Source organism: Letharia lupina (genome assembly GCF_014066315.1).
Source record: "Letharia lupina isolate WasteWater1 chromosome Unknown contig_24, whole genome shotgun sequence".
Taxonomy (NCBI): Eukaryota; Fungi; Ascomycota; class Lecanoromycetes; order Lecanorales; family Parmeliaceae; genus Letharia; species Letharia lupina.
The window spans coordinates 444743-472521 of NW_023502993.1; the positions used below are offsets into that span (position 1 = coordinate 444743).

The window sequence follows — 27779 nt, forward strand, 5'->3', positions numbered from 1 at the left end:
CACACTTACCCCCCAGGGCTTAGCTCGCAAGCGTTAATTTGGGCGCCAAGCCTAAGGCACTGCTGCGTGCGTACTCGGTAGATCATGCACTGAGAGCGCCGAGAAATCAAGGCTGCAGACAACATCCTCATACGTCACCATCTATCTTGCAACATACTGTACCCTTGCACGTATTCCACATGGTCACCAACGCCAAGGCTCATCTCATTTTCTCGGCAGGTTTCAGCTCAACATGAATCTTTTTGCGCGCCCTTGTTTCGGCTCGACGGTGGCGGCTCACTAGTAAGGATCCCCACGTGGCATGAGCTGAATGATCGACCTCTAGTCTGTTGACGTCTCCTTGCACTTTGCTCTGAGGTTGTCAGTCACTTGGTGCTAGGATTTGCGACGGGCAAATGGATACAGAAACTATGTATGTTGAAATGTGTGGCGCAAAGCCAAAGCCATCAAAGATAGCTCCAGAATGGCTCGTGCGTCAGCGTACCCACATAAAATAGAGCTGACTCAGGACACGCTACAAGTAAGGTGCATACTGCATGCTAAATATTCCGAAATTTGGTTGGGATTCTAGACTCCGCGGGGAGAGTCTGCCCGGGCGTTGGGGACAGTATCTAATCCTCATTTCCAGCGTTGTGATTCGTCCAGGGATCCGCTGCACCCTGGATGTCAACCTGAGCGAGCCAAGGGTCAGGTGGCCCGGGAGTCTCCTCAAGAGCCATGTACGTAACGCGAGCATGGGTAACAACGAGGCTTTTAAGGCACCCCTTGTCGATGGTTTACTACATTTACAACCTCTCGCTCCTTCATCTTCCACCAATCTTTTCTCCCGTTTGCGACATCCCGGAACCCCGCCATTCTTGTCTTTAGCCAATAGAGATGTCGCTCCCGAATGTTTCCGATGTCGCTCTCTGGTTCGCCCTGGCTCTGGGGCTTTGGATCTTTTTGAGTAAACTTTACCAGGCCTATGCCTCGCCTCTGAGAGATGTGCAGGGCCCGTGGCTGGCAAGGTTCACTCGGTTCTGGTATGCGAGGTCAACATACTCGAGACAGGGCCACAAGATCAATATGGATTTGCATAAGAAATATGGACCCATCGTTCGCATTGCCCCCAACGAGTATAGTATCGACGATTTGGAAGCCTCCAAGATCATTTATCGCTCTAGGGACCCTTTGGTCAAGGTCTGTCGAGGTGTTTTGCAGAATCCCGAGCGCTCCCCATTGATTGGTCTTTGCAGGCGCCACGATATGCAGGGTGGGGTTTGCCGAATGCAGAACCGAGTACCTTCACCACACTTGACAACGCTCATCACGCGGCACGCATACGCCAGGTGAACTCATTGTATCAGACTAGCGCGCTCGTGAATATCGAATATCAGGTCGATGGTGCGACGAACGAATTTGTGGAGAGACTGTCGGGATTTGCGAAAGAGGGGAAGACAGTCGACATGGGTGATTGGTTGAAGTACTATGCCTTTGATGCTGTTGGGTCACTCTCGGTGAGCAGCGATTTCATGAAATCCTGATGTAACATTCGGATACTGACCAGCTCTGTTCAGTTTGGCAAGCCTTTTGGCTTCCTTCAGAAAGGGACAGATATCGCCGGAATCCTGGAGACCATCCATTCTTATGCATTCTACGGTATGGTTGCGGGAATATACCACGAGTGGCACCCTACCACGTACAGGATATGGCAATGGCTAGCCCCCAAGGAACGCGGTGGAGGCATAGCACACATTATGCAATTCGCAGGCCGAGCCATAGATGACTGGAACCAACGCCTAGAATCAGAGAAAGCGATGGATGAAGAGAAGACTGAAGGTGGTGACCTCTTGTACACTAATCAAACAGGCTCTCTGCTTGCGAAGGTCCGAAGGAACCCCGAGAGTTTCAAGGCTGAGGATATTTTCTATCACATGTCGATGAATGTGCTCGCGGGCGGAGAGACCACGGCTGCCTCGACCGCGAATATTGTTTACTATCTGATCAAGAATCCAAGGGTGCTGAGCAAGCTGCGTGAAGAGTTGCAAGAGGCCTTGGGGAAGAGGGACGAGGCAAGCAAGAGGGTTTCGGTGAAGGAGGCGCAGAATGTCCCTTACTTGCAGGCGGTGATTAAGGAGTCGTTGAGAATATTGCCAAACGGCCTGCACTTGCCGCGTGTGGTGCCTAAAGGAGGCCTTAATTTGGCCGGGCGATTCTTTCCGGAAGGTGTAAGTCACTGTGTCTCCTGCAATTGATGGCCCTAAAACCTTACCATGACGGTTCTTCGCAGACGAAGGTTGGCATTAATCCCTGGGTCGCCCACGCCAACCGATCCGTATATGGAGAGGACGCCGATGTCTTCCGGCCAGAGAGGTGGCTGGAGGAGGGAAGTATGGATGGAGAGAACAAGATGGAGCAGTACTTCTTCACGGTTAGTGCTTTTGATGCTCTCCTCGTCTTCAGCAACCCAGCAATCACAACTACTCGTGGTGCCCAGAATGTGGTATTCCTGGCCCAAATACTTCTCTCAAGCAATGCCCGTTGTCCCACCCTCAGTGGGCGGTCTAATTGGTGTACACTCCCACAGGGGTGCGCCAAGAAAGAAATTACCTTGGCGTCAACAGCACCTACTCTCTTCACTCTCTTGAGAAGAGAAAAGACGCGAGAAGAACGAGACTTGCTAACATGTATGGACGGGAACAGTTCGGCCGCGGCCCTCGTACGTGCCTAGGCAAAAACATATCGCTCATGGAAATGAACAAGCTCATCCCGGAGCTGGTACTGCGCTTCGATATCGAGATGGCGGAGAAAGACGCTGAGTGGACAGTATACAATGATTGGTTCGTCAAGCAGGAAGGATTTCGAGTCAAGGTAAGCAAGAGGCAGGAGACCGGCGTGCTTTTGTGACTGGCACCACGTCTCGGGTTTCGCCAGGTGGATGAGGGGTAGTTGCGTGCATGGTGTAGAGACGACTTGCTGCCTCCCCAGCACAGGTCATTGTTTGCCAGTTGACAAGCTTGTTATCTTCGTCTGCCCACGTGGGCCTCTGATATCAAGTTTAGCCTGATATCCTTGCAACGTTGTCATCGTGAAATACTCGCTCGGTATTGATTCTTCGTTCCGACCTGGGAAGTGCCATCCGAGGTAAACTCCACTGCAACATTATTGTCGTGGAGAGCGCTAATACTTGCTGGTCATCGGTTCTCTTTTCCGCCCTAGCAAGTGCCAGGCGAGGTGACAAACAAAGGTGGCAATCGAAGTGGTACGTGCCTATAACATATTAGCAGAAAAAGTACCAATGGGGAGTGATCTTGCTGTATAGCACCTAAAACCTGAAGGAAACACACTCGAACTCGACAACGTTTCTAGGTATGATATTGTAACCCGGCGCGAAGATCAACAAAGTCGCCACACAGACTTCAATTTTTTCTTTAAACGTTCCCAGGTCCCCGCTCTGCTGGAAAACCGGCCCTAGGATAGATGGGCATTGAACGATTTAACACAGTATGCCACACGAGCTATAAATATGGGTACTCGATCCTCAAGCACCGAATCCTTCAGGATCACGACAAGAAAAATCGAGCGCTCACATCTGAGTACATACTTGAAGAAAATGTGAAGAGAGTAATACTGAATGCCGTCCGGGAGATTGTAGGGTATCATCGAATCCCATTCTGAATTGACCGAGGGTCACCGACTGGTCGCCACAATCTCCGAAGCTAGACAGGTCTGTGTTTCATGCAAGTCAGTTGCAGGCTTTGCAGTAAGTTTTTAGTTCTTCTTTTTTCTTCTAATCCTTTCGTCTACACTTCACCATTTAGGACCTCACCTGCCAATTTTACGCGCCACCATTGGCAAAGCCAGGCTAATGGTACCCACATCAGACGAGCTCGCATATGTTACCGGGCGCAAAGCCCCCACCGCTCGGGGCTCTTTCTAATGGCCTTCCTAATGAGCTCAAGCCAGACACATTTGCCTATGTTGCAGCCGAGGACCCTGGCTTACCTTTGAAGATCTGATGACGCACCCATCATTCTTTCCGGCAGTTCATTTCTCGCTACAACTCCTCTGCCGAAGTGGTCAAAAAGCATGACCGAGCAGCCCACGCCTCCTGAAAAGAAGCTGCCCCCACTCCTCGCTCTCCCTCTTCCGCTCAAACAGCGGGTCTTTGCCTACCTGGACGAGCCTCACAATCTGTCTCTCTTCCTCCTACGCCGAACCCACCCTATACTGCGCAGGTCGATACCTCGTGGCTACTCTTCGACCCGACAGACCAAGAAGTGCCAACTCTGGACCGCTGAACGCGAGCACCCTCATCTCTTTCCGTTCCGATCCTACCCGTGCTACTGCTGCTTGGAGGTTTATCCGGGCAGGTGCTTCGCACGCAGGTTTAGATACGAAGTGGAGTTGGAACGTCGCTGCAGATTCTGCACACGCGTTTGGAACCGTCGCGTTCTGTCTTCAGACCGTCAGGATGACGTCCAATCCCGCGCCCGTATCTGAGCAGTCACTGTTCCTCACTCTGCCTCAAACGACTCAAGATCACATCCGCGAATATCGGCTCCGCAAAAATATCGAAGAAGAGTGGCTATTGTATGAACACGACTTGGAGCTTCGTCTCGCCGCTTCCAATGGCAAGCGCGGGTTTTTGAGGTCATAGCCGTTATTCTCGAAGGCATTAGAAAAGAGCGGCAAGTGTGTGCAGATGCATCGGGCATTGCCGCTTCCTCTTCTCAGACCGAGGGTACAACCTCAATTCTTACACCCACGTCTAAACCGCCACCACTCCTCGCCTTCCCTCCCGAACTTCAGTTGAACATCTTGTGGCACCTAACCGGAATATATTTGCTGTCTCTGGTGATTCTTCGCCGCACCCACCCTTCCTTCCGCAGCCTGGTTCCCCAAGCCCATAGTGTCCTCTAAATTCCGGCTACTTTCGTCTGCTAGCTGACCGCGACCACCCTTACCTCTTTCCATCAGAGCACTACTTGTGCCATTGCTGCTTGGAAGTCTTTGCCAGGGAGGAGTTGGAGGTGTGGTACGAAGCGGGGTGATTCTGGTGTTGACGGGCGGTAACACGAGGTCTCTTATCTGATTACATCAATTGGGCGGACGGTTTTAGCTCAAACACAATGCTTTTGACACAGGCGACAACACAAGCTTATGCATATCACTTTCACAGCGTCCATGTCTTCCAGCCACCAGCTTCCTTCACCATTCTTTTCTCAACGGCATCATCCACAGTTACCATGCAAGTTTCAGAATCAGTCGCCATCACCACGGAAGCGAGTCAAGTACTGCCACCACTTCTCGCCCTCCCCCTAGAACTCAAACAGCAGATCTTCAACCACCTCTCCAACGATGACGAGCAAGGCTTATCTCTTACGATACTCCGCCGCACTCACCCCATATTCCGCCACGTCATCCCTCGCCAGCAGCTCAGTCCGATCACTCCTTACAACCCTCTTGACAAGACCATACCCAGCGAGAATTACAGGACCAGAACCGTCAGACAGTACCAGCTCTCCCTCACCGAACGCAAACACCCATATCTCTTCGCACCCGATCACTATCCGTGCTACTCCTGTTGTGAGGTCCTCGGAGTTGGTCACTTCGAGGATGACGGAATCAGAGATGAGTTTGTCTGCTTGAAGGATCTGGAGAAAATCCCACTCGGATCACCATCTTTACGTCCCCGCATATGCGATCGCTGCTTGGCAGCTGAGATGATCATAGTATCGGGCATGGAAAATGCACAGCGAAGGTCTGGTGCGGGTGATAGTGGTGGCCTCTGAGTCCTGGACAATGATGCATCAGGGAGAGAGCTCCAGGTGGGAAGATTGAGATGACTAAGAGCATGCAAGCTAGATCCATCTAATTACCTTATCCACCACCAATACAAAGCACGCTCTGCGTTTGCTTACCATGTGGGATGGTCCGATAATAACAAGGTCGTTTGATCTTATTGCGGCAAGTGCGCTTTCGTAAGAGTATGTAGCATGAGTCATGCATAGATAGAATTTCAATTCAAAATAGGAGAAGGCTCGCTTCTATTTCACCTACGCACATTTCTGTGGAATCGGACCGTTAAAAGAAGTCCACTCTTCCTATCAAAGCATCCCAAATAGAAAGGATCAAACATTGATGGAAATACGATCCCCTGCAGGTATTTCTAGCGAGAGTCTGTGAAATCTATCCAAATTCCTTAGCAATACGCCCGAACTACATAATCTCTCCAAGTTCTCCCTCGCAGGCAAAACGACGGTTCTCAGGAAAAGTCGGTGAAAACTGTTAGTATTCTCTGGCAGCCATCGGCCTTCTACACCAAGACTGCATTGCGCAAACGTGGCACTGGCAAACGAGAGAGAAGCGCATGCTGAGCGCCGAGAACAACCACCAACACCCAATCCCTCCCGGCTACTCCCTCTGCTACCGCTGCAAAACAGTCCTCCCGGCCTCGAACTTCGACAACTGCGAGAGTACCGATGTTCTTGGGATGGGGGGCGTAAGGCGGGCCGCTGGGGTGCGCTGGCGCCCAATACCGTAAGCGCGATCGGTGCTGGATGGTCCTTGATGTACAAGCGTGGCATGATGCCGTTCTCAAAAATCATAAGCCTGGGGGCCGCTACCGGTAGGAGTAGACGTGGTGGTTGGACTTATGCGGTGGTTGGGGCAGGCAGTGTTAGCTGGTACCACGCCCAGGGGGCTGATGTGGGTGGGTTCTAGCTTGAGATGCTGGGCATTGGAGAGCAGGAACTGAGTTACAGGAATTCGGTAGGAAGCTAGAAATACTCAACGAGGAACTGCAGGTCGCCACTTCGGCTTCAGCTCCCCCATGTTTGTGTTTCACTATCCCCCTCCTTGTCTCTCGTGGCGTGACAAGCCCTTTAACACTTCAAGAATCTCCTTAAGAGTTGAGGACTCATTTAACACTCTAAAGCCTCGCCAGTCTTTCAATCACCAAAGCTTGTGTACGACTCTGCCCGTCTCTCCGTCTTCAACGTCACCCATTGCCTTTGCAACTCCATCTCTCCCTTAACATATTACCTGTTGCTGCGTTGGGAAATTTAGTGGCTTGGCAAAGCATAGACCCACAACTGCTTCGTCCTCCCACCACCAAAGATATTCTCCGCGCCAACACAGATCCACCAAAACCTCCATATCATCACCGACCCAAGCAATCAGCCACTCAAAAACGTCAAGATGCCGATCCTCGCTCTCTTCACCAATCCGACTTTCCATCACATTTCCCTGTCAGTACTACAACTTCCCGTGCCCTCCACCCACGGACTGCAACTGACCTGACCTTCCCCAACAGCCTAGCCTTCCTCCTCGGAGCACAGATCTACCAATCATTCCTCGTCAACATCACCGCCAAAAACGCTCTCACCGAAGCCCACTTCCGTATCCTCCAAGCCGCCATCTGGCCCATGTACTTCAAGATGCACATGATCGTGACTGTGCTGCTGGCATTGACATACCCCGGAGCCGGAAAGGCCGCTCTTGTCCCAGGTTCAGCTTCGATCGTGCAAGGCCAACCGGACAAAGGTGATCGCTTGACCGTGATGCTGTCCTTCACAGCGATGTTCGTCTTCTCGGCGGCGAACGCGTTCGTTTTCGTTCCGAGGGCTACAAGTACTATGTGGAAATTGCACCGTGGTACGTTGACGATGGGCCCCAGTCTCAGATGCATGAAATTATGGAAAATCATGCTGACGGTGAGGATCAGTTCGTGAGGAGAAAGCCCGTGGGAGGACAGGGTCTCAGTGGCAAGGAGATAAGATCAACGTTGGTATGTGATTCGATGTTCAGCCTGGATCGCACGGACTACGGATGGGTTCGCTGATCAAGTTCTAGCATCAGTCGGTGACGGAAACGGTATCCGGAACGATGGTTCTGAGTGGCCGGAACTCAAGAGCTTGTACAACAAGTGGCGTGCTTTTCATGGAGCTTCTTACGCGTGCGCTATGGCGACGCTCGCTACGAGCATTTACTATGCACTGTGTATTGCGGAGAGATATCTATGATAGAAGAAGCTATGTGAGCGGGACATGAGGGGACTCGGGAGCTGCATGCCTGTGTTTGCTCTGTCGGGATGGTTAGGAGCGGCAGGAGAAGAGGAGCGATCATGATAGACGGCGAAGTGCGTTAAGTTGTAGATCATTCTGACTTAGCCGTACTAAGCTTATGCTGGAGATTTTCCCGGATAACGTATGAAAAGAGTGTAGCTTTAGAGACCAGACACATGGACGATGTGGGAGGTGTTATGGGTGGCATGATGTTGTCGTGTTGTCATTGGTGTTGTGAGCAACTCAAAGACTTGAAAGAGCGTATCCATGCATAGAGAAAACTTCAATTCGTGGCAGGAGAAAGCTCCCCCCCCTTTTTATTTACGCAGAGGATATAAGAAACAAAGAGAATGAATCGCATTGAAATGATTTTCTTACAGATCAACGACGACGTTTGGGAATGATCGAATCAACACCCTCGACTTACATCCAATCCTTATCAGCAGCCGTACGCAAGACCTTCCACCGCTACGCCACCCCACTCTAGCCATCCACCACCAGCAAGGATCCCAGCACTTCCAGCATTTTCCTCCCCCAGCTCCTCAAGCCCCGATCGGTACATTTCTGATCATCATCATCATTTTTCCGCCACCGGAACCTCATTCCCAGATGCCCAATCTCTGCACCGATCCGACCCCGACCATGACAAACCCCCAGCCGTCGACAACGCGCCGGCACCGGTAGCAGGGGGGGACCACGCTCGGCGGGATCGGGTCCGGATCGCTTGGGCTCAGCCTGCAGGAGTTTCGCTCCGCGGCCGTATCTGCGCGTCGAGCCATGCGGAGCGGGATGGATCATGGTACGGAAGGTCCGGTGAGTGCGACGGTGGATCGTTGGGGTTGGCTCGGGGCCTGTGGCATCGGAGGGGCAAGGTATGACGGTTTCCTTGACCTCGGACGGGAGAGCAAGGAGAGGTGGGAGGGGCGTCGTTGACGTGGTTTGAGGTATGGCTAGACCGGTCCTGGTGTAGCTTGTGTGGGTTGACGGTCCGCTGTTCTGTTCTTGCGGGTGTGGATTCTATCCTGCGCGCTCGGATGAGGGTGAGGAGAGAAAACGTTTTTGAGACACCAAAAGGCTTTGGAATTGGCAAGAGATGGCGATGGAGTATGCTGCAAGGAGGAGTTTGGGGATTTTCGAATTTTGTTTCATGAAAGTGTTAAGGAAAGTCAGATGACTCGAGCACCGAAGCGAGTTTGAAAATGGCGAAGTGGCCGATGGAGAGATTACATTGAGTCTCAATACGGTCACCTTCGCCGTCGGACTGACAGGTGGGAGCGCTGGAGGCCGTAAACGGATTCGGATTCGTGCATTGGGCTTACCTCCTCTCGCTGTTACCATTCAAGTCTGAGTCTAATTTGTTGTGTAATCTGCGGAGAGCTCGGATTTTGTGATTCTGACAGACTTCTGTGGATTTCAACCAGAATGTGTTGCCGTTCATCACAAAAAAATCTCGAATGAAGCTGTTCAGGACAGGTAAGCAATCTAGTGTCATTAAAAACCGACAACCATTTGAGGTTTGTTTCGTTCCATGTGTCGCAATTTTCTGGCAGCGCATGTACAAGTTAAATGGGTGAGCTGCTCATAGGTCAACCTGTTTGCCGCACCATCGAGGTGTGGGTACGCGGATGGTAGAGCAGTGATGGGAGCATTCCTATGAATATCGAGCCTTTTATGTTTGTGTGAAGATGGGAGGTTACGAACCGATTCGTAGCAGTCGTTTTGCACGGTCCGTATTTTTGGCTGTGTCCCTGAGGACCCCATAAAGCGTGTTGTGGGGAGTGATACAAGCGGACGGATGAGCAGGGCAGCGATAAGAAGTATATACAGGAAAGATGGTGCAGCTATTTACAAATGCGAAAAGAATACCATGAGACAATGAAGGTATGTGCTGTAATAGGAGGGACTCACAAGAACGACGTGACTGTGTACAGAAGCAAAAGGACTGTGCAGGATACAAGCGAATATACACGGCGAAGACAGTGAATATGTGCACGAAATGGATGTACTCACCCACCCACTAGCCCAACGCATCTTCATCACTTGATGCCGTTCCCACCCATCGTACTCCTTCCCCTTCTCATTGCCCTTTTTCCAGGCGGGTTGGGCAGCCCACCACCCATAGCAAGCGGCGCGCTCAACAACGGCGCCGTCTCATTCCTCTGATGCCCACCAGGACTGACAGCAACATGGCTTACAGCTACAACATCGCCATCAGACTGATAGACATCCAGGCTGTTGATCAGCCAGAAAGCGTTTGCGAAAGCAGACGGGTTGTTCTGCACATAATCGTTGCAGGTGTCGGCGAGGGAGGAGCAATAGGAGCTAGTGCCCCAAACAGCTCCGGCCCAGTCGCCGCAGAAGTCTGTGTTGAAGACCTAGGGATTGATCCATTAGTTTCTAAATTGGTAGTGGCGGGATGTAGGGGCCCCCAAGAGCGGAAGGGGATAGACCGTGAAAGCAGATGCAGGTCAGAGAGTGAACGTACAATTTGCATATCCGCAAAATGGCTTGGAATGTCGCAGTCTCCCTGATACTGCGCGACCGGCTCTTTCCAAGACGCTGGGTCGGGGGTCCCTGCTTCGAGGTCTGAGGGCGTTGTGCCGCGTGGGAAGAACCAGATGTTGATGTCGCTACTGGTCCACTCCATGACAATGACACCACCTCCGTTTGAGTTGAAATTGTTACCGTAAGATTGCGTGTTCTGGTTTTGAATATCGCAGCCGGCATTGTTTGATTGATTGGGGGCGTAGACGTAGCAATTCGAGGTTGTCAAAGTACCGGTGAAGGCGCCATCTGTGATGGAGCACCCGTCCGAGGTATGCAGGGTCATAGCATTATTTGCGTTGTCGTTGACGCCTTCGATGATGTCAATTTCGCCGTCGTTAGGCCAATTTGGACCGACCATCCAGAAGGCGGGCCTGGTTGGATATCAGCAATGCTTTCGCTGCGAAGAGGACACAGATATGAGGAAGAACCTACCATGTGCCGCAAATTCCACCCGGCATGTGCGAGGCATCGAGGGCAAACAAGCCATAGTTGTAGGCTGCGTTACTCGTGATACGTACGCTATCTCGGCCGCTACCGGTAGCAACATTAGTGCTATCGACACCCATGTAGACAAGCCCGTTGCTGGTGTTTATGTAGCCATTGTTGGTTGCTGTTGACTGATCGACGTAATTCACGTAGCCAGCAGTAGGGTCGCCCGACTGAAACAAGGAGTGAGTCCAATTGACTGCCGTGCAAATGGTCAGGAATAAGGCAACGTACAGTGAAGAAGCTAAATTGATCAAACCAATTTGCCGACGTGTAGCTCGTTTCCAGAACATAGCCGGCAGCGCAGAGTTCAAGCAGGATTGCTTGAACTAAAAAGGTGGAGCAGTACATTGCGACTTATTCTCCGAAAGGGGTGTTTGCTGGGGTTGACAAGGGCGATAGACGGGGACTTTCGTAGACTTCTGGAAACGAGTCTTGTAGCCGATGTATGTAAGAGCGGCTTGGGTCCAGTGTAGTGGAGATAGTCGGATATCAGTGTTGACGTATTGCGAAAGTGGGTCACCGAAGGTCCAGAATCTCGATGAGAAAGAAGAAGTCATGCAATTGCGCCACGCACGTGCGCTGAGACTCGGTCAAGGCACGTATATACAGGTCTTGTCTTTTTTATGTCTCGTAATGGGATGATCAGAATCCAAGCTGGGGATAACGAAGGATATATAGACGAGTCGCAGTGAGATATTGTGTCCATCTGACCTCCAAGACACGCCTTTTTATGTAATGGACTCCGTCGGCAATACATATTTTACTTACAGCGGCCATCGTTGACATAGTTCAAGACATGTCAAAGCAATGGGATCAACTTGCGACGTATAATGCCAAGCGCGAATGCAAAGTGCAGTCTAAATGAAACAACCTTGAGGATGTTTTAGCTCCGGACAGGGGATGGCTTTCGGCCTTGGTAGATAGCAAAGCCTCGCAATGGTTATGTGATCATTCGCATGACCATTGGGTAGAAGCCGTAGGATTATTAGCAACTGCCAATATGAGCCACAATGCTGAAGGTCTTACAGGGGCTAGGCCTCTGGCCGTGAAGGCCGAGCATAACCTTCAAGAACCATAAGTTGAGCCTAATTGTATCCTCAATAATGACCAACAAAAGCGGTGAGCAGACAGAATCTTTGACGGCACAAAGTCAGAACGGTCTTGGGGGGGCCCAGGTGGCGCTCGATTGTGGGCCTGTAGTAGTGAAGCCATGGGCGTTAATATGCCTCCAGAAGCTGCTGTTGAGTTACGTTGACCATGACATATTAAGCATTTCTCTCTTCCTGGGCCGGTGCACATACTTCCTGTCGAGCAGCGGACTCCGATTGATTTTAGCATCTACCTACCTAAAAGAGTGAGGTGTGAGGTGGTGTGCTGGCGGGAGCATGGTGTTTGAAAAAGACGAACAACGTGCCTCAAGGGTATGCTCGCTAGCATTCCCCACAACTCGGCAGTGACAGCCAACATACCAAGATCATCCTTGGTTTGTTGAGATGCCATATGCATACCACACTCCGGTAGCCGCTGGGCCGATCCGCTAAGGCAAGTGCAACGTCTTTGAGCCCGTTGGAACCCGCAGGTGGCAGATGACGATGCATCTCGACTAGTCGGGAATGACAGAGATTAAAGCTAGGTTGGAGTGAAGTGAGTAGCGCACAGACGTCTAAACAAAGCACACGCTTCTCTGTTCTGAGCAGGGGTATAGGGCGCGGTTTCCATGTCTTCGAGTCCATGAGCAAGAAGAATGAGCCCCAACATAGAGACTTATGGGTGAGAGAGTCGCGGTTGACTCCGGCTGTGGGACGTTACGATGCGGGTTACTTGTTGGCAGTATTGGCCGAGCGACACGTGAAAAAGTGGGGTAGGTGACCCGGTGCGGAGTAAGGATCGTCAGGTCGAAGCGTGCACTAAGTCATCGTAGTATGTGATAGTCGGGAATGCTACTGGGGCGTTTGGGTGTCGAGTGACCATCAGTGGATCATCCTTGCTATACCGGTGAGCAACTAGATGTGAGAGCTGGTCAACTTTTGAAATCTTGAAAAAGAGATGCCAAGCAGAGATGGAGCTACGCCAGACTGGGTTTAGCTTTATCTGTACAGCCGCCGCGACATTACTTTATCGTTCCTGCACATCGGACAAGAATCATCGAAACGCTCCTGCAACAGTCCATTTGACTCGGCACTGCCAGCGGACTCACGGACCTCCATTCAGTCTGCGAGACTTCATCGACTGGACATGTTCTAGTCATCTAGTGTCGAGTCACGCATTGAACGAGCAATGACGAACGCGACCACTTCGCAAACTCTACCCCCAACTCCTCTGCAAGCCACACTTCTGACAAGCAATATGAGCAAGGTGGCTTGAAAATGTAGGGATTCTCGAAGGTTTCATGTTCACCTTCGACATTGTAATACCTTTGGGGAGCCCAAATCCTGCATGTAATCGGCTTATTTGGGGGCTTCCTGCCATGGCGTGTCTTATCTGCTCTCCAGATGATCAAAAACGCCCCCGTCTTTTACTTGGAACACATCTGCGTCTCATCCTTGTAAGAGTCTTGTACCTTTTGTCATTGCCCGCTAGCATAGGAAAAGTGATCTGTTTCCCGCGGTCGTTATTCCTGACCGCTTCTCCTCATGCTTTCGCACAGACCTAGAGTGGCAGTGCGCGAAGTATGGCTGCTTCCACGAAGCTTGGCCCTCTGATACCTTGTACATCATTATCGTTCTTTCAAGTCCGGCATGAACCCTACTCAGATCGACATCGTGCTCCTCACTCTCACACGCACACCTCCCAACAGGTAACTCGAACCGATCCTGCATCACGGATAAGTCTTGGCGTTCAAGAAAAGGGGCACCAGGGGGCCAGGCACAGGGGAAATCCAATGTAGCAAATGTCATACATGAAGAGGATTCTAATTCACAGCGGAAAAAGGCTCTCTTGAATATAAATCGACTCTTCCTGTGGAAGTATCTTAATATAAAAGAAATCAATGGATAAAAAACAAATCCATTGCAGATATTGTAAGGAAAGTTTGTGACGATTATTACGTTTTTAGAATGACAATGCTTAGGAAAGATAAGGTTGTTCACCCTCTATGAATGACGACTTTAATAAAACTCCGTGAGCACCGCACCCGAACTGCAGGACTCCTACAATTCCTCCCCTGCAGCTAAAACAATTGGTTTATAGAAAAACTCTACAAAATGTGTCACTACATATTTTTGGGCACGACGCCAGAATATAAAGACTTCCACCACATCATTAAGAGCCTTTGCCCTTTATGAACAACGATTCTATGAAAATTTGTGTAAAGGGTCACTCTTCCCTGGCGCCGCGCCCGAAATGTAGGACTTGCAAAAGACCATCGAGGGCTGTCGCCCTCTATGCATGACTTGCTACGTTCTCTTATCATCATCTAAAGTCCATCTACCAGTCTCTACAGTAAACCGTGTTGATTCGCGGTGAGAAGTCGATTTGCGTGCTCGACTTGGGAAGGTAGAACACTCTGAGCAGCAGGCAATATGAGGGCCTACAACCACGATATTTGGTATGCATTCCTCAGCTTTCACAGCTTTGCCCTAGTCTCAATCTTTGCATCTGCATTTAGATCTTTAGCTACACCCCTTGAGATCCAGTCACTGATAGCCATGTTGGTGACCATTGGATTGACCCCACTTGCACTGGGAAACACGCTGGCATCAGAGACATACAGTCCCTCGGTGCTCCACACTTTACCCTTTGGATCCACCACACCGGCTCGCTGCGTCGCTGCCATACGGCAAGTTCCCATCTGATGAGCGGAGCCCCATTTACAATCTGGCAAGGCGAGGCCTCTCTTCTGGACCTCCGCGAGCCACGACTGGAATGCAGGGTTGTTAATCCCTTCACCGCTGTCTATGACAGCATCAACCTCAGGTCGGGTAAATGTAGGCATGCCTGCTGTACTCAGAAAGATCTCCTTTGCTCCCTCCAAGTAGAGGATTTTCGCAAGTGCTACTATACCTACCATTGCATGTTTTGCATCCATCGCGGTAGGCGTATATGCGATCCGGCATCGTCCATCTGTCGCGTCAGGATAGACACGTCCGGGAACCTTTTCTCGCACGATAGGAAATTGGCCTGTCATGTAAGGAAACGTTGAGGCTAGCATCTTGAGGTCTAGACCGCCAGTCCATGGCTGATTGGGCAATATCCAAGAAGGTAGCATGGTGATACATTCCAGCTTAACACCATGATGATTGCCATCCAGATTTTGGAACTCGTCTACTAGGTTGGTGAGTATAGCACCTTCCCAAGGCTTGATAGGCTCTTGGTCAGGAAACGTAGCATATATCATGGTAGTTGGATGGAGGTAGAGGTTTCGTCCAATTTGTGGATTCCTAAGACCGCTTCGAAGCAGCAGCAGAGGGCTTTCAAGAGTTCCGGCCGAAACAATAACACGCTTGGCTTTAATGATGACCTCGCGAGCGGTTCTATCAGGACCATTAACGCCGCCGAAGCTGTCTCTTGACTTCCAGAATCCTTTGACGCCGACTGCTGTTCTGTTACCGTTGGTGTTCTGGAACACAACCTTATCAACCTGAAGACCCTCCAAGAACTGCGCACCAGCTTTTTGAGCATCAGGAAGGAACGAGACAACAGGCCCTTGTTTCTCGGCAGCGCCACAGCCAAGGGTACAATAGCCGCAATAATGTTTGTTGCCGCCAGTGTTCTGAGGCACAGCTTTTTGACTATATCCGAGCTTCCTTGCACCGTCGGCCAGAATTTGGTTGTTCTTGTTGTGCTCCACGTGTTTTGTAGAGACACCCATCCGATCACACACCCGATCCAACGAATTTTGAAACTCAGATGATGTGAAGAATGGAAGGCCTGTGTCTGCCCACTCCTTTCGAACAAAAGCTTGGGTCTGCAGTGATGCAGACCAATTGACTGTCCCACCTCCTCCCCAAGACTGGCCTGATATAATGATTATGCTGTTGTCGTCAGACGAGTCCACACCTCCGTTCGCAAAGAGATGGATAGCTCCGTCCTTCTCTGACATCGGCAGATGTTCAGGTCCCCAGTGGTATGCTTTCTCTACCACCATGACTCGGTGACCGGCTTCTGCAAGGTTTTTGGCGCACACAGCGCCTCCGCATCCGCTTCCGACTATGACCACGTCCGTCTCGAAAATCTCGGGTTCAGTGCCGGGAGGCAACTGGAGGAAATCATAGTCGAAGCCTTTGCCAGGCTTTCCGTGAACAGGCGTTCGAGGGAAGCCAAGAATAGGACCTATTGTAGGACTCGTCTTAGTCCACGCTGAAATCAAGAGACCCTCCAGACCTATGGCGCTCTGCTTCAAAGGTGGGAGGTAGGACCTGGCCCAGCCTTGCAAGATTCGCTGTCGAACATTGACGGGCTGGAGATGGAGGGAGGTTGTGTAGCCAGTAGCCAAGAGACAGCCTGCTCGCGTACTTGAGACGGTCAGAGTGCAGTCTACTTTCCTCCTCCGTGTAGAGCTTACTCCAGAGCCGAAAGTATGACCCTGATCCCTTTCCTAGCATCTTCTCTCACATAGTCTCCCAATATCCTCTTTACAAGCTCCCTGAAGCCCGGCACCGAGCTTGCGTTTTCCTGAAGGAATCGTTGTGTGAGGTTGGAGTCTGTTTGAGCAGGCAGGCGCTTGCTGATTGTCTCAACGGCGGAGGTATACTCAGATGCTGCGATGCAGAGGCTACTATTCGAAAGGGTAGATGAGACTTCAATGGATGGGATGATTGCATCTGCGATCGCCATCAAAGTAATCCATTGCGACTCTGTGAGGACTTGACCATCCGGTGGCGGAGGTAGAGGAGTATCGAAGGGGGCAATGAGGTCCAGCTGTGTGCTCGTCATTGTGTTAGATGCCAGTGCTGTATCATGAGCTCTTGGAGAAGGGATTTGACTCCCCTCATGGATGCCTTTCCAGCCGCACGAGGGGTACCATTAGCTCAAGCCATAATCCTGCGGGGAAAACTGGTACGATTGTCATCCCTGTGAAGATCGATCTTGGCAACGCCTGCACGTGACAGTCGGCGCTGAAGGTTGCGACTCCATTTCATTTTGCACCATGAAGATCCAAAGCATCCTCAACGCAAAGCATCTCTAACCAGCCTTTGTGATGTTCGATCAGTATACCGAATTGCTCTGGACATCCAGGCTTTGCCCACCGAGTCTTCAAAGCGTGGGGCCTCAAACATGGTGCAGACACTGGCTCTGAGAACGTCGATCGTTTGAGTATACCACGTTAGGGGAACAAACAGTCTTAGTGAGGCAAGGAACATGGTAGAGCTATGCTAGCTCAACTCGCAAAGATCCCTATGGTCGTGCACGATCATAATGTGCACTGCAGCTTAATTACTTCTGTCTGGGACTGAGGGGCCCACCATACCACCAGACACCTTCAGCACGGCTGAGGCAGCAGGCATGCTCTCAGTCCCATTCCTTATCTACCAGGACATCCCTCCCACTAGTGATATTCGATAGACCCAGTCCAAAATCTCTACATCTCCATTAGCGGGCCAACGTGACTTTCAAGCTTGACTCGCTGATGTCGACTTTCTGGAAGATCTCAGGGAGACACAAGGCGACAGACTCGACGTTGCCGCACAATGAGGTTGCTGCGGCCTCGTCATTCAGAAACACCTTCTCCACGTGCTTGAAGAAATTTTATGAATATGACTCCCCAATCGCAGAGCAAGAACTCATCTTGGCACCATTCATCTTCTCCCTCCTTACAGCTGAAAAATTCGTATTCAAATAATCTCTTACTTTTCCAACACGTACAGTCATTTTCATTCACGGTCTCACGGGAGGTCGCGAGAAGACGTGGTCGGCAGATGGCGCTGTCGATCCATGGCCAAAGGAAATGTTACTTCCAGAACTTGAGCAAGCACGAGTTCTCACGTTTGGATATGATGCCTCGGTTTTCGACTTGAAATGAAAGATTTTCAATAACAGAATCGGCGATCACTCTATGAACCTACTCGCTACTGTAGCCACGTACCTCGAGCACGATGATACCAACAATCGTTCAACTATATTCGCTGCCCATAGTTTAGGAGGTCTCGACTTCCAAGATCTAAGTCCTCGAAGCTTCTTCAAATCAAGCACGTTCATGATTGCAAATGCTCTGCCACGATCCTTATCGATACGTCTGTTACATCATTACATGCCCCAGCCTCCAAACGAGCCAGTCGAAATCTGCGCAGCATTTTGCGATACCTCATAATCCTTGTCCGATCAGCGGGTCCCTCTGCACACTTCAAAAGGTTTGGGGTGTATTGTTTAACTGCGAGTATACAAAGATGAAACAGTGAACCCTATCACCAGGCTCTCTTAGCATCTAAAACCAGCGCCGACCAACATCTCCAGAATGTGCTCGAATGCACGCGGGCCACCCTCTTTCCGGATACACCACGTGCAGGTTCCGGATTGGCTCGGTGGGCCGAGTTGTCAGCCGAATCTCTCGCTCTCATCAAGCAGACAAATCCTCGAATGGTAGAGGTGCTGGAAAGCCTCAGAGGGTTTAGCAGGTATCGAAGAGGATCTTCATACGATGATCAAGGCCCGGCCCTCACAAGGCGAGCGTCGGATAGGAATCACATGTTGCGACGAGGAATTGCCTGGGCCAGGTATAGGCGACGTTGGTCCCTGTTACTCTGGGGATCTTCCCTAGGAGCAAGATTTGTTGCGTCAACTGTTCCTTTCTTGGTCATTGCTCAATGAATCCGAGGCTACCATACGTTCGGATGCCGACGGAACGAACTACAGGTTATCCGAATGAACTCGGCAATCCGCCTTGGATACACTCGTATCAGAATCCACAGTGATTACATAGGTATGACGAAAGTGGTGTCGAAAGATATGTGGCTTTATCGGCGTTGCAGGAGGGCTTCGCAGATGGACGAAAGAGCTAAAGATAATGCCTGGTACTTGACCACCTTCTTATATACAGACATCAGAGGCCATTCCGTATCTGGCGTCTACCTGAGAGCTTGATTTACATATTTTGGTACTACTGACGAGTCCATCTATTGAGAGTGACTCTCGATTGCGGGTAGAACGTTCAGCTGACGCTATTCGAGTCACAGGACAGGGGGAGACAAAGCCTACGTTCATGCTCCCATTCGAAGGCGTTTCTCAATCCGTTGGACGGTGAAGAAATACTCGTCATCGAATATCATCGAGTATCGAAGAAAGAGCAGCGGGTGGCCTCGACGGGAATAGCTGGCGTCGGGTGAGCGAAAGCAAGGGAAGAAAACACCAATCTCTGCTCAGATCCATTAGGAAATCCCAGATAGCCATCGAGCATTGCTACAAGTTCAGAAATCAAGGTGCGAACAGCCATATATTTCGGGTGAACTGCAGCTCGGTCCAGAGGTTCGAGCGAGCATGTGCGGAGATCCCTAGGCGACTTGAGATCCATAAATGCAAAAAAAATCAATGTCAACAAACTCGATATGATTTCTGACTGGCTCAGTGACGAGTCCCTTGAGCCTTGGGTTTTGTTGCCAGACAACGACGATGTACCACTAATGGATGGGAAGAACTCAAAGCTGGTCCTAATCCGAAATTTACCTCAGGACCAGTTAACCGACAGCGAGGTACTGGAGCTAGTGAAGATGCTAGAATGACTCCCAATCGCGATTACTCTGGCTACTTATTGCCTTTGTAAGCCTGAAAAATCCCAGAATGATGATTGCAAAGTACTTGAGGTATTTTTGAGAGAATGAGGAGATTCTGTTGGAGGACATGGGAGACTTGCGCCGCAATCCAAACATGCCATTTTCCGTGATCAAGATTTGGCACGTATCTTTCGGCCAAATCAAGAAGGACCACCCCTGATCAGCTGATCTCTTGTCAGTCATGAGCGTTCTCGATCACCAAGGTCTTCCGGACCATCTCTCTTCTCGATGTGAGAAATGAAGTTGGACTTGGAGCAAGGATGTATGTTTGGCTCGTTGACTTGTCGTTGCTCAACCCCGGTATCGATGGCAATACTTTTAGAATGCGTTCAACCCTTTCCCGAAATAACAAGAGCCGGTTCGTCCCAGTCGATACCAGTAAATTCATGCGCAAACGAAAGCAAAGCAAAGAGACCCTTCCCCCTCTTGCAACCTGAATACTCCGAAATCCCCTCTCTGTACGACTTCTGCTCCATCCCCTCCTACAAGACCCACACAGCACTCACTCTCCTCCTTCACGACCATGGCCGGCTAGATCCAACCGAGCCATCTTTTCCGACGCGACGCAATGCCGCGTCCTGATGCGTCGAGACCGCGAGGGAAGGACCCACACGCACGCGGGTTGCGCTGGTGTTGAAGACCGAGTAGAGTACTCTAGGGCGGTGTGATTTGATCATATGCCCCCCCGCGCGAGGGTGCTTGGAAGGGAGGGTTTGGGAACATGGATGTGAGAGAGGGTTCATTGTTTTTGAACAAGTTTCTCTTTAATTATCTAGAATCCAAGCGTCTCCTTTTTCAAGGCTGGGCCTCTTCTATCCAAGGTTCGACATCTGGCTCTGGCCCCAGTGGCGTGATGGCTTTTGGATTGATATCTCCGTGGCTCTTGCTATAATTTTCCTTGATGTGCTTGAAATTCGTCGTCTCTTTGACACCGGGGACATTCCAGTACATATTCTTCAGCCACCTGTTCAGTCTCGGGTACCCATGCCGTATACTCCTGACCATGAGCTTGAAATGTTGTTGGTATATCGTGTCGAATCGTACCAACGTCGTGTAGAGCTTGATGTCTATCTCTGTAGGCTGCGTCGTGCCGAGCATGTAGGAAGTGGAGGATTCTGCTGCCATTTTCTCGAGCCGGTCCAGCGTTTCGAAGACGATCCTACAGTTCTTCTCGTAATCTTCTTGCGTGTCTGCGAAGCCGGCTTTGTAGACGCCGTTATTGAGATTGGGCATCATCCAACTATTCACTTCATCAATTATTCCTCTCAATTCCGGCGGATAGGTGTCAAGACTTCTTCTTCCGTCGCCCTCCAGCAGGTAGTCGTCAAATGCATGGTTCAGCATGCGCATTATATCCTCGCTCTCATTGTTCACAATTTGATTCGTCTTCTTGTCCCATAGTACCGGCACTGAGTACTTCCCCTTGTATTCCGAGTCCGACCTGAAGTAGACGTCATGAAGATATTTGGAGTGGAAGAGGTGGTCGACTGTGCTGCCAGGGTATTCGTCATCTGTGGCTGGAAAGCGCCAACCGCCATTGTCTTTGGGGTATGGCTTTACGATGCTCATGGGCAACAAGTTTTGCAGCCCCTTTAACTCCCGCGCTATGATAGCTCTTTGCGCAAAGGGGCAGAAGAGGCCGACGTAGAGATGGTAGCGGTCCGGCTCCACCGGGAAGGAAGGAGTGCCAAGCTGGTGGCGCCAGGAGCCATCTGTTGGCGGATGGTTGGGCATGATAGCCGTTGGGAAGGGTCGTGGGAGCGCGAAGCTGGTTGGCAAAAGCTTGGACGCTGCTATGCGTGATTTCAGTGTAATGCTTGTATGGCGCTGCGGAAGGTGGGGCTTTCTTCACGTAGATTTAGCCTACTTCATCTCCATCTTTAGCCTCTCCACTCACGTCTCTGTATGCAGAGGGTCAAGGTGTTTGATAGCTGAAAGCCGTGACGATCAAGGCAGCGGTGAGGACAAGTATGGTGTAGCGCCAGAGGTACCGCAGCATTAGCTCTTGTCGTTATGGTGGTCTGGTAGGTAGACTCGTGGTTGACAGGCGATGAAGCAAGCTACGGGGCTTGGATCCGAAGTGCCCGTCTGTATGTCTGGTAAAGTAAAGTAGGTTGGCAATTCAATTGGATCGACAACGGGATTTGGGGGCACTGGGGGGGAGGAAGTTTTAGGGGGATGACGGCAGAATTGGCAGGGATGCCTTATCTATGCGACAAGCCAGCTGCCATCTAAAAGTCCCTGCATCGGCAAAGTCAATTGAGCAATCAACATGCCAGCAATTGAATAGGTACTTATTTACGTAGAGCTAGATGAGATTAGAGTACTTACCAATGAGGTGAATGCAACGCTCCTACATTATTACTTCTAATTGACTCTGATCGTTCCGACTGGAAGTCGCATATTTAATTCACAAGACCATCTCATGGCCATCGAGGTCTGAGAGATTTTGCGCATGCATACAGCCACTTCGGCTCTGCACCTTGGACAGATGATCCATGAGATCCCTGCTGTAGCCATGCGACAGCTTGCCCGATCTTTCTTCGTCCGATTCTTATGGATTCTTGTCGATTCTTGTCACTCTTGTGCTTTGGGTTCCAAATCAAGAGCCGGCCATTATCTTAGATTGCTTTTTTAGTACCCTTCCATCCCAGCGCTTGCCCGAGATAGGTGCTGGCTCCAAGGGCTAGATGGAGGGACCCGCGAGCGCCGGTGGCTTGATTTCTGTCGTAGCCTGGGGAAGAGAGAAAACCAACTCGTTTTCTTAACTTACCTTTTTTCATTCTTCCTCTTCCCCGTCTCATTGGCTTTGCTTTTTCTGTATATAGACAGACGTTGGTCCCTTCTCCTTTGATTTCTTCTCATTTACTTTTTCTGTACCTTGATGCTATTGATCTCTTGCCACCTTTGCGCTTCGTCGGTTTGCCAATTGCCAGGGCGCAAAGGATCTCCGTTGATTGCAACCCTTGACGGAAATAAACACTCTTTCACTCTCTGACCCACATATTCCTATCATCTATCATAAGAAACAGTCACCGCCCTTACGCCTATCTTTTCGGTCAGATTGCCCTTGCTTGCGGGGCCAGCAATGGGCCTCTCATAGCTCTCATAGCATCCCCAGCTCACATATCTCAATTTACTTGACCACTTATCTTTTCTGCACCTTTATCTCCGACCACCACACCAATTCAATTAATTCCCCTCTACAACAACAAGCCTCGAATCCTCATAATACTTGCCTTCTTCCAACTTCACCACCTCTTCAACAACCTCCACGACTCTCCGGTTCTCCTTATCTCGCATATTGCCCGCTATGGCAACGACTCTACCCACCAGCTTCCCCACCCCTCGACCAGCCGATCAATTCACCACCACCCCGCCAAACTCCCAAGGGTATCAGCAATACCCACAGCAGTACCCGTCACAATTCCCTCCTCAATACCCACCTCAACCTCCACTCCAATCTCCCCTCGGCTACCCTCCTCAATATCCACCAATGGATCCAAATACCCCGCTCAACATGTCGCCTTCCTCACCTCACGCCTCCTCCCAGTTCCCACCCCTCGCAAATCGCCAACTGCGCCCTCCAAAGACCCCCATGTACGTGCCCGCCGCCCTGCGCCCAACCGAACGCCCGCCCCGCGCCTCCCCCATCACACCCCCGCGCTCCGTCCACGGTAGCACCGACAGCCTCGACGGCGCAGAATCCAGGCGGCCGGTGAGTCGGCGCAGTACCACCGACAGCCGCCAACAGGCCTCCCTCGGCCAAGTCTCCGAAGAAGTTCAATCGCCCACGACCGAGCAAGCCTTACTGACCGCCGGTCTCCCCGCAGTCACAGGTCCCCCCACGCGCGGCCATTGGAAACCAGACGCCCATGCCTCGATCTGCGACGCGCCCGTCTGCCAGAAATCCTTCGGACTCTTCGAGCGACGGCATCATTGCAGGCACTGTGGGAACGTGTTTTGCGGGAAGCATTCCGTGTGGCAGATACCCCTGGACCAGGACGGAAACTATCATCCCAACGGGGGACTCTACAGGGGATGCGGACACTGTTGGGGCATGTACGCGAAGTGGAAAGAAGACAGGATCGACGCGGCCGCGAGGGGGGAAAGTCTGGCGCCCGGCACCCCCGCGAAGGCGGTGGCCAAGGGGACGGGCAAAGGTGCGGACGACAAGAGAGGCAGCGTCGCGGCGAGCCTGACGAGGGAATGGAACTGGAGCACCTTCTGAGGGACCGACATCACCCAACGCCATCTGCCATTTGTCCCGCTTAGCTCGCAACAGCTTCGCTCCTCTAGGATCGGGCGTATCACTGGACGCCTCCGCACCGCGGCCCCGCATTCGCCAATCTCAAACGGAGTCGCCAACAGACCGTGTCCATTTCCCTCGCGACCCCTCATGAAACTCCCACACCACGCTCCAACAACCCCCTCCCCCCATCTCTCCAACCACCAGCATACGACACCCTTCCCTTCTCTCCGTCCCTCATCCTATCAACATCAACATCATCCACATCCACATCCCCATCCAGCACGGCGCACGGGCATATACACATATACATGCAATAGATTTTCGATCGATCGATCGATCGCTTGATACCCCCAATACCCCGCTCGCTTTCGGGCTCGTTTTACAATGGAAAGGTCGGGAACGGGCGTTTGCGTTTGCGTTTGGTTGGTTTTATCCGTCTCGTTTTTTTGCGTCGCCTGCGGGCTGTTCGGGTGTGTGTATCTAGCTTTCGTGCTGTGCGGGTGTGTGTGTATCTAGCTTTCGTGCTGTTCGGGTGTGTGTGTATCTAGATTTCCTTCGGGGCGGATGACAGCAACGAGGGTTGTAATCGTGTCACCTACTTTTTGGGCTTTGCGCAACTGATTTGTGAGATTCTCATCTCGCGCTGTGTTACAACATGTGTGAAATTGCACGTGGATGGCAGCCAATGGTAAGAGGAAGATGAACGTGGGAGCGAAACGTGGGAGCGAAACGTGGGAGCGAAGGGTAGGAGACACGATGGCAATGCGGACTGTGACCGGTACCGATACTCTCACAAGATACACAACATAGCTATTCATTGTTCGTAGTATGTAGAGTCTACCTCATGCACTAGGTACCCGTATAGCTGCAGCGCCAGTGCTGAATCCCTCATCTTCTAATCCTCATACATTATATTTTCGTGACAGCGCAAAAAAAGCAGTAGCGTCCAGGGGGTATATGAATGCCGAACGGTCCCCGGAACGCCAGAAGATCCTTCAAAGTATTAGGTTGCCTCCAGAGGCGTCGTTGTATATAGCAGTCGTCAAGTATAATGGCGGTGAATGGGAGGTTGTGGTGGTGGTATGGAGGGCGTTTAGATGATCACTTTGCCGAGATAGCCCAAATCATCGACGAGTTCTCCGAGAGCGGTCATGCGGTGTTCGGACCCGTCATTCCACGAGTGGACGAGATCCTGCTCGCCGCTTTGTTGAGTGAAGGGTGAAGCACCGGCTGTCTTCGTGAATGTGCTGCTGGGAAGCTTCCGGATCGTGAGTACGGAGGCGTGGTCGTGATCGGGAAGACTGTAGCCTTGGAAGCCACCCAGTGTAGTATGCGAGTCCTGCCTATGGTCTCCCTGCGACCGCAGTAGGTGTGGCGGCGCTGGTCTAGAAGAGGGTCTGGCCAACAGGAGATCAAGATCACTGCTAGTTCTCCTGCCCGTTTGCGTGAAAGATTCTGAATCGCGTAGTGGCGGTAGAAAATCGTCTCCAAACTCACTCGTATCAGGAGTTTCGGGCTGAGAGAGATGGCAAGGGGACGTAGGCCCTGAGTGAGTCGAGTTGGAAGCAAGGCAGGGAGAGAAGTTGGCGCTGGTGGCATAGGATGCTAAGGATTCCGCATAGCCATACTTGGGAGAGTGAAAATCAAGCTCAAGCGATCCGAGTGTCTCTGTTGGCGGGACTGCGTTTGAAATAGTGATTTGTTCGTCAAGTGGCATCTTGGTGGGGTCTGCGAGTGTTGCTTGTGCATCTGGCACAAGATTGAGTCCGCCAAGACGATCACTCAGCACCGTGTCATCCTCTTTTTCAACCGCAGTCGGCGCAAAAAACGAAAGCGTGTCTCTGAGCTGCTCAAGCGGGGTGTAGTAGGTTGATAAGAATGAAGTCTCCGAGTTTCGAATTGAGGACGTTGCGTGCCTACCCTCGAGCCCGAGCTCTCTCTCATTCGGAGGAGCCGACTGGCTATGGTCGCTGGATGGAAGCAGCTCCAAAGGACGAACATTGTCTTTTGGTACTGTGAGATTGATCAAGAAGGCCGTAGGCGCTCGATCCGTAGTGCCCGCTGTAGAAGGTAGTCGAGTTGGCGTTTCAAACCCATCTCGAATCTTCGTAGGCGGCAGGCTAGGTGTGCGATCAGGTAGCTCCGTCACTTTCGGGACAAAGTTCGGCGCGTCCTGCTCTGTCGGTTGGCCAGCTCGAGAGAAGACCTTGCGTGGCCATACTAGGTTTGATTTTGTGTTTGAACCCGCAGATCTCGTTTGTCGCATCCGGTGGAAGACCGAGAGCAGAGAACGCTGACTTTCCAGGTTTAGAACGTCGTGGGTCGTCTTTGAGGTTTGCGGCACTACGTCTGCCAGGGTTGAGCCATTGCGAGGTGCTCGAAACATCGGTCTGGTCGTCGCAGGGAGGGGAGGCTTGCGCGCATGGACGGCTGAGGTGGTAGTAGCGCGGCGAACACCTGGGGGGAGGTACTTGTCTTTCGGATCCAAGGTGAAGACCGCGGAGTCAAGAGAGCTCGATGAGACGTTGCGGCTTCCTCCGAAGATCACTTTCCCTTGGACTGGGACATTTAACTCGTTGACCATCTGGCCTGGGAGGAGAGGGCATAGACTCGTCGAAGGTTCCGCAGGATCATGGTAGTCAATATCACCATCAATGACGTACTGTACAGCCAGTCAGCTAGAGTAGTGATCAGTGAGTTTAGTGCACCGATTGTGGTCTTACATAGTACCAGTAAGTGCCTCCCATCTTCAAGCCTCCATCACGACTGGTAGATGAGTGCAGGGTGTCGCCATCGCAGGTGATGTTTTCGAAGGTGTGGCATCCTCGCCATTGACCTGGCCCTGTCTTGCGGTCCCTCTTCAGCTGATATGGTTTCGTGAAATTGTCCCAAGATCCCAAGATCTCGACCGAGAAGGCCGTTGTCGGTACTTGGCTGTCTAGCGTTGAGCTTCCGCATCATGAAGTGGAAGGGATTGCGGGGGGCTTACAGCATGAAAGTGATGAGTGTAGTGGAGGCCATGACGGCTAGACAGAGTAACAGAGGGAGAAAGGAGACATGAATATGTTAGGAAGATATAAATTAAAATCCGAGGATAAGAAGTATAGGACCAGCCTGAAGAATGTGAAGAGCGAAGAAGGCCGTTGAGGGAAAAAGTTGCTCAAATCTAAAGTATACCGGAGTTGAGTGGTGGCGTTCAAAAGAAAGGGAAAGCGCGATCTGATCTTACAAGCTTTTTCCTTTGTCGACGCTCGTTATTTCTAATTCTCGACATCCACCACCACGCGCGACCTTGTGCCAGACACCACGCACTGTGATGCCTCTCGAATCAATGCAAACGTGAAAGACGCTGCCGCCCTTCTTTTGTGGGGATCCAATTGCCAATTGTTTCTTAGCACGATAATGCCTGGGGCAACTCGGCCGACGATAATGTTAATCTCAGTACAAGATTCCCCGATCACCTTGAAGCAGATAGCCGAGCAGAGAGCCCAAGATGATCAAGATGCTCCAAAATCGTCATTCAACCTCCGGGTTCTTGCAGCAATCATTCCTCGGTGGACAGTCCAAAAAGTGAGCAATTACCGATTGGACGAGTCCCTGGCAGTCGCTGCGGGGTTGGGGCCGGTGCTGGTGCTGGAGATCTTTGGGAAGAGCAATTAGTGGGTTCCCAAAACCCAGAGGACCCAGAGGACACAAACCTAGATGTTTATATATTCGGAAGATTGAAATGGGGGTGGG

General features: G+C 51.3%; 8 protein-coding genes across 8 annotated transcripts; 3 read left to right on the plus strand and 5 right to left on the minus strand.

The window, feature by feature from the left end:
- Positions 1–876: 876 nt before the first annotated feature.
- HO133_006366 (uncharacterized protein) lies at positions 877–2886 on the plus strand (the record flags this gene model as incomplete). Its single annotated transcript, XM_037297264.1, has 5 exons — positions 877–1179; positions 1236–1496; positions 1557–2207; positions 2270–2534; positions 2567–2886. 5 exons carry the CDS (start codon positions 877–879, stop codon positions 2884–2886), a joined length of 1800 nt encoding a protein of 599 aa, XP_037147389.1.
- A 2342-nt stretch (positions 2887–5228) lies between these two features.
- On the plus strand, positions 5229–5774 carry HO133_006367 (uncharacterized protein; the record flags this gene model as incomplete). The annotated part of the gene is made up of 1 exon (XM_037297265.1): positions 5229–5774. The coding sequence occupies one exon, from the start codon at positions 5229–5231 to the stop codon at positions 5772–5774; it is 546 nt and encodes a 181-aa protein (XP_037147390.1).
- A 1557-nt stretch (positions 5775–7331) lies between these two features.
- HO133_006368 (uncharacterized protein) lies at positions 7332–7690 on the minus strand (the record flags this gene model as incomplete). Its single annotated transcript, XM_037297266.1, has 2 exons — positions 7332–7437; positions 7461–7690. 2 exons carry the CDS (start codon positions 7688–7690, stop codon positions 7332–7334), a joined length of 336 nt encoding a protein of 111 aa, XP_037147391.1.
- A 2394-nt stretch (positions 7691–10084) lies between these two features.
- HO133_006369 (uncharacterized protein) lies at positions 10085–11432 on the minus strand (the record flags this gene model as incomplete). Its single annotated transcript, XM_037297267.1, has 4 exons — positions 10085–10423; positions 10534–10966; positions 11028–11254; positions 11316–11432. 4 exons carry the CDS (start codon positions 11430–11432, stop codon positions 10085–10087), a joined length of 1116 nt encoding a protein of 371 aa, XP_037147392.1.
- Positions 11433–14649: 3217 nt separating this feature from the next.
- Positions 14650–16958, minus strand: HO133_006370 (uncharacterized protein; the record flags this gene model as incomplete). The annotated part of the gene is made up of 2 exons (XM_037297268.1): positions 14650–16537; positions 16588–16958. The coding sequence occupies 2 exons, from the start codon at positions 16956–16958 to the stop codon at positions 14650–14652; spliced, it is 2259 nt and encodes a 752-aa protein (XP_037147393.1).
- A 3626-nt stretch (positions 16959–20584) lies between these two features.
- HO133_006371 (uncharacterized protein) lies at positions 20585–21523 on the minus strand (the record flags this gene model as incomplete). Its single annotated transcript, XM_037297269.1, has 1 exon — positions 20585–21523. One exon carries the CDS (start codon positions 21521–21523, stop codon positions 20585–20587), a length of 939 nt encoding a protein of 312 aa, XP_037147394.1.
- A 1579-nt stretch (positions 21524–23102) lies between these two features.
- Positions 23103–24020, plus strand: HO133_006372 (uncharacterized protein; the record flags this gene model as incomplete). The annotated part of the gene is made up of 1 exon (XM_037297270.1): positions 23103–24020. One exon carries the CDS (start codon positions 23103–23105, stop codon positions 24018–24020), a length of 918 nt encoding a protein of 305 aa, XP_037147395.1.
- Positions 24021–25134: 1114 nt separating this feature from the next.
- HO133_006373 (uncharacterized protein) lies at positions 25135–27062 on the minus strand (the record flags this gene model as incomplete). Its single annotated transcript, XM_037297271.1, has 3 exons — positions 25135–26703; positions 26765–26975; positions 27031–27062. 3 exons carry the CDS (start codon positions 27060–27062, stop codon positions 25135–25137), a joined length of 1812 nt encoding a protein of 603 aa, XP_037147396.1.
- Positions 27063–27779: the final 717 nt, after the last annotated feature.